The sequence below is a fragment of the Microtus ochrogaster genome, chromosome 15 (genome assembly GCF_000317375.1).
Source record: "Microtus ochrogaster isolate Prairie Vole_2 chromosome 15, MicOch1.0, whole genome shotgun sequence".
Classification (NCBI taxonomy): Eukaryota; Metazoa; Chordata; class Mammalia; order Rodentia; family Cricetidae; genus Microtus; species Microtus ochrogaster.
Window position 1 is genome coordinate 5,559,416 of NC_022017.1, and position 6,313 is coordinate 5,565,728.

Below are 6,313 nucleotides of genomic sequence, written 5' to 3' on the forward strand. Positions count from 1 at the left end.
AAAGAACTACCACCACCAATCAATACCAAGTATTTCAGAGGACATGCTCCTGTTAGAGCATCCATCTGCTGGACTTCAGGAAGAGCACAGAGCTGGAGAGAGCAGTGAGTGTCCTGTCAGACACAGGCTTTCACACATTGATTCAACCAGAATAAACAAGAAGGAAACACCATAGGCATCTGCAGTGACGCAGAGGGAACAGGGCAGTGTTAGCTAGGTCATCCTGGCAGTAGGATTTGGCCACAACTCACAAAAAGGTCCCTGCTGCTATATCAAGACACCGTAACATGCAGGGATTACAGCACTGGCAGAAATGGTCGCCTGAGGCATCCTGGAACTTCAGCCACAGGAGCAACAGTCACGCTGTTCTCTTTGGTCAAAACAGCTGCTTTTTTCTTTCTCTCCCAAGTGGGCCTTGGATTTACCTAGCTTTTTATTGGTAGAAGACGATGGAACATTCTCCATTCCCAGATTTGAAACCTGGGCTCCTGTGGTGGCTCTTGAGAGAGATTTGGCAGCATTCCGGGACTGCTGGGCATTCGGAACAGAGTGCGTAGTCAAAGATTTGGGCTCAAAGTCAGAGACACCATTCTCCAGCACAGATCCTGTGCAAGAAAGAGGGTGAATTATCTAAGTTGTATTCAGTATAGAAAGAAAGCAGATAAAAAGTGCTAGACAAAGCCATGCCTATTAAAAAGGCTATTGGCTTCCATAAGCTACAACGAAGAAAAAAAGTTTCATAACGTCTCAGAGGAAAAAAAATAATTTAAAAGCTTTAGGGAGTAAAGAAAGGGCAGAACTGGAAATGAATGAAGAGAGCGCTTGTACACAATGAACTGGATCCACTGGTTATCGTCGGCTTGGTTTGTTTGCAGCCAGGTACAGTATTTTTCTCTCTGCATCTTAAAAAAAAATGTGTATGTGTGTGAATTAGCCAATAAAAAAAAACAGCAAAAAAGCAGAACAAAATTTTTACACTAACATCATCTTTAAGAACCCAGGTACACTAAAGCAGAGGGAACAAGATTAATAAACAAATACCTTTTAAAATGTTATTATGTTACATTTAATTGTTTTATTATTTTGTGTATATGGTTTTTTTGCCTGCATGTGTATCTGTGTAACACATGCAAGCAGTGCCCCAGAGGCCAGAAGAGGGTGTCAGATCCACTGGTACTGGAGTTATCGATGGCTGTGAGACACAGTGTGGGAGCTGGGGATCAAACTGGGCCCTATGCAAGAGCAACCAGTGCTCTTAACCACTGACCCAGCACTCCAGACTCCCTCCAAAACAAAAACATTACTTTTTCTGTTCTTTTTGCTCTTTATTGTTGTTGGGAGGGAGTAGGGTTTCTCTATGTACCACTGGCTGTTCTGGAACTCTCTGTATGAGACCAGGCTGGTCTCAAACTCCCAGAAATCTGCCTGCCTCTGCCTCTCAAGGGCTTGGATTAAAGGCGTGAGCCACTATGCCTGGTTTCCAAACAAGTTATTTTTCAAAGAGAAACATTTACAAAATCATTAATACAAGATAAATGAATGCAGCACGAACAATAAAAAGTCAGAGACAAATATTGGAGTTCAATTTGAAGATCAGAAAAGCAAAGCAGCCAGTCACTAGAGCGACCTTTTACCTCTATCAACTCTGTAGACTGAAAGGGCGAGATCCCGTCTCCATGAATCCTCAGACTCCACACCCCACTGAGCTCCTGTCTCTTCCCCTTTATAGTCCTCTCTCTACCCATATCACTCCCGTCTCCACCTCCCTAGTACTGGGATTAAAGGTGTGAGCCACCATCACCTGAATCTGTTTTTGGATCTTGTGTAGCCTAGGGTGGCTTTGAACTCACAGAGATCTGTCTGCCAAGTGCTGGGATTAAAGGTGTGCGCCACCACGGACCAGTGACCAATTATATTTAATGTAATAATAAGTGTCTCAACCAGTAGACCCCTTCACAGTCCTATTTTTTTTTTTTTTGCGCAAATTAACTTCCCAAAATCTTTATAAAAACAAAAACTCACCAGTTCTATCCAGTGTGGCAAACTCAGGATCTTCCAATTCTCTGGCATCTATAGAAAGTGTCTCCAACCCTTCACTGAGTGAGTCCACAGACTCAGCATCATTGATGGCACCGTTAACATGGTAACCATTGATGCCACCTTTCTCTGAAGATGCCGGTTGTTCCTCTTTAATGGGTACTGACTTACTGGAGTCTGGGACACTGTTATTTGCTTCTGATGCAGGTTTTGGTTTGCTTTTCTTCTTTTTGTTCTAAGGTTATCAAAGATTCGAAAAAAAAAAAAAGGAAAAAGCAGATCCTCCAACACAACTCAGAGGTAACTAATTCCAGCTACAGAAGAAGTCAGTGTTACCAACTTTGTACACATTCTTCTAAAAACTGAAGCAATTTTTTTTATGTTGAACTAATGACAAAAATAATACTTTACTATGTAAAACTGCATTTTGAATGAACTCTCGAAATAAAATACTTTTCATAGCAAAACATATTTTATTTCTTTTTATTTTATGTGCATGGGTATGACAGTTGTTAGCTGCCATGTGGGTGCTGAGAATTGAACCCAGGACCTCTGGAAGAGCATTATAAGTGCTCTTAACCACTGAGCCATCTCTCCATCAGCTGCAAAACCTATCTTTAAGCAAAATGAAAAGTTATAAAAAGTAAAAGGCAACAACAAAAAATGTAACATATTTTTAAAGTGAAATATAAAAAGAGCTCTAAATAACCACAATAACCACAATAATAATAGAGAAAATATAATTTATAAGTAATTTAATGAAGCATACCTCAGTACAATAACTGACAAATAATGAAACCTGTGCTGCAGTGTGGCTTTCAACTACTACATTAGCAAAGGTCTACTCTGCAGATAGCTAGGACTTCTCTGGAAATAGCCAGGCATTTTCATAAATATTAGGGTGAGTGGAAACCTAGTAGTACTTTTGAAAGCTACAAATGCACACACCTTTCAACCGGCAGTTCTAACAACAGCAATCTATCCTGGCCAGCACTGTCAGTGTATACAGGATTATTCATTGCAGCACTGCTATATTAATGAGGACGGAGAAATCATGCAAATGTATGTCAGTAGGGGACTGAGACATTCCAGGCTCCATTACATGGAATGTGCAAAGAAGAAAATACATATTTGTAACTGTTTATGTGAATAAAGTATCTTGGAAGCTACATAAGCTTGGGGTTGTAGCTCAGTGGTAAAGCACTTGCCTAGCATGCACAAGGCCCTAAGTTTTATCTCCAATGCCAAAAACAACAAAAAATGAATGAATAAATAAGTAAACTAATAATTCTGTCTGCCTGGTGGAAAAGTGGGCACCAAATGGCTGGGGAAAAGAGGCAGGGCAAAACTATTACAGGGTACATTTATACCTTAGAAATCGGAAACATGTTAATAAAAAAAATCTTTGTTTTAGCAAGAGATAGCTATGCTGGCAACATTCAGCGCTTCTACTCCTAAGACTAGATGAGTAAACCATTCAGTTCTCATGCCAGGCCTTCTGATGACCCTGTCCAGCAGAATAACTCCTGAACTTGGCATTCAGTTTCCTCCTCTATCTTACTTTCTCCCATGTTATTACACATGTGTAATTAGCAGCACACACTCATGTCTTATTAGGCTAATTTAAGGGTTGTGTTACAGATTCAAGCACTGGAGAGTATCAGACTATTCATCTGTTTTCTTCCACCAGTTCATGTCACACACATGCACACACACACACACACACACACACACACACACACACACACACTATGCACATGGCTTGTGTTGTTAATAATTTATGTTCTGAGGTCAATAAATCCTGATACTGGTGTTTTGGGCACTCAAAGCTATGTATGCTGGGTGAAGCCAGTGAGACAGTATGAAAAGCAGCAGGCCCAGAAAGCTTCATGAGGACCTGAACAGCATAACATGACTCTGGGAAAAAAATTCTCAAAGGTTAATAAAGCCAAACCTGGCTTGGTCAAGAAATCATCTCAGGGCTGGCAAGACTTGTCAGTGAGTAAAATATCTTTCACACAGCCTGACCACCTGAATCCAATCCCTGGAATCCACACTGGAAAGAGACCCAACTCCCCCAAGCTGTTCTCTGCACCATGGCAGGTATACACCACACACACACACACAACACAATAATGAAATTTTAAAAAAAGCATTTCAGAACACAACACTAATTTAAAGAAAAATGCTCCTAAAAGAGTTGGTACTTAATTCAAATCGGCAGGCACTTAAGCATTCTTTAAAGGCAGCACACCTGGGTTACAGAGCCTTGGGAAGAATTCAGAACCCAGCTAGTGTACCATGGGAGGGAAGCAATTTGGGTCTTAGAAGGGTATAAGTAAAGGGATTAAGAACTAATGTATTAGGCATTATAATGAGAATATGTATGTATTAGTATTTAGTATTATTTTAATTTTGTTGTGGCTTTCCCCACCCCCCCAGACAGAGAATGGCCTTGAACTCCTGATCCTCCTAAGTGCGGGGACCACAGGTAAGAGCCATCACATCTATATACTTCTACTTCATAGATGAGCAAACTAAAGTCAGACAATACCCACAGCTCACAAGACCAGATGAGGCAGAACAGGACAGAAACCCAGTTCTGACTGACTCTGAAGCCCAAATGCTTTCTATTCTTTAACATGTAACATCAGATGTCCCAGGAAGGCAAGCAGCCTGAAGGAACAAAATATGGGCTAGTAAGATGGGCAGCAGGTGAACATGACAATCAAACCTGGCAACTTGAGTTCCACCCACAGAAAACACTTAGAGGTGAAAGGAGAGAACACACTCCACGAAGCTACCCTCTGGCCTCCGTGAGCTCATATATACGCAAACATACAAACAATAAATACAGATACAAGGATAAAGTTTTTAAAGAAGCTAAAGCTCCCATTTGGTTTTAAGTCAAAACCACTACTACTAGAAACATGACACAGTTGTCTGACCTGAAAATGAACTGTTTAGTTTATGAAACAAATCTGACTGGAAGCCAGTTGCCTTTCCTGGAGGCACTGTATTTCTGACATGCTTGCTTGCTTCTCCTCTTGTCTAGAGCAACCCCAGCAACTGTACCTGCAAATTTAATACTTTCTGCCTCCAACCACAGGGGGCAAACTCTGGAATACAGCAGTGTTGCAATGTCAAAACGGCATTGTTGAGATGGTAAACAGATGGCAAACATATGGAAACATTTTCTTTCAAATATTATGAGATGTATGGAGTTGGCCGTGAAATCTGACGTCAGTGATCACCAGGGTAGATAGGCAGGTGTCCCACCTCCACCCACAATGCTCTTCTACTGGAGCCTCCAAAGAAGCTCTAATACTCTTTAAAGCCTTTTTTCTTTTTAAAAATTACGTGGGGTTCTTTGTCCTCCTATACATATGTGCACCTAATGCCTGTGGAGGTCTAAAGAGGTCCAGACCTTCTGCCCCTTGAGTTACATAGTAAGCTGCTATGTGGAGGCAGGAACTGCACCCAGTTCCTCTGCCAGAGTAGTAAGCTGCTATTACCTGCTAAGCCATCTTGACAGCCCCTAAAGACTAATTTATAAGGAAACAAAACAATATAAATATCATGCTCTTACATATAACTCATCTGTACCTTTTTCTTGCCTGTTACTATCCATTCCTTGAGTACTTCACTGGCACTGCCTGAAAAAGAAATCAGAGAGATAGATATATTTCCTCTTGTGCCACACACATGGTAAAGGAGGAGTCAGTCTGTTTCATAATTGCTGGATAGAGTAGTGAAGTAATCATGTCATGCTTCTGCTACACTGGCCTACTGCGGTCTCCTGGCCATTATATATCTTTGTCTGAGCACAAGGATGACTAGTCTTCCCCTAAATATGCTGTCTTCCCCCTCCATGTTACAGACCATCTTGACTGTGGTGTTTGGGAAGAGCTGCACCCTACATCAGACTCAAACCCTAATATAAAGAAAACATGATGACGGAGGAAAAACTCTGTAGACTTTGACTTGTTTCTCCTGTATTCACAAATCCAGGAAAGGGCAGTGGGCCTGACACCACTCTTCTCGAAGGCAAAACAGCTTCAAGTAAGGTTATACAGAAAGAAGTTCAAAAGCACTTAACTCTAAAATTCAAGAAGTTGAACAAGATTATTGTTTTCTATCTAACATATAGAGAACATAGGGAAACTGAATTCAGGGGCTGGAGAGATGGCTCAGTGGTTAAGAGCATTGCCTGCTCTTCCCAAGGTCCTGAGTTCAATTCCCAGCAACCACATGGTGGCTCACAACCATCTGTAAT

The 6,313-nt window shown here is 41.2% G+C and overlaps 1 protein-coding gene across 1 annotated transcript in view; it reads right to left on the bottom strand.

Moving 5' to 3' along the window:
• Spats2 (spermatogenesis associated serine rich 2) overlaps window positions 1-6,313 on the bottom strand; it is a 69,003-nt gene that overhangs the window by 31,319 nt on the left and 31,371 nt on the right. The window contains exons 5-7 of the mRNA XM_005353931.2: window positions 5,644-5,693; window positions 2,023-2,272; window positions 426-605 (exon numbers count right to left, since the gene is read on the bottom strand). Of these exons, the coding sequence (XP_005353988.1) occupies window positions 426-605; window positions 2,023-2,272; window positions 5,644-5,693 (480 nt within the window). The remainder of the gene's footprint in view (window positions 1-425; window positions 606-2,022; window positions 2,273-5,643; window positions 5,694-6,313) is intronic.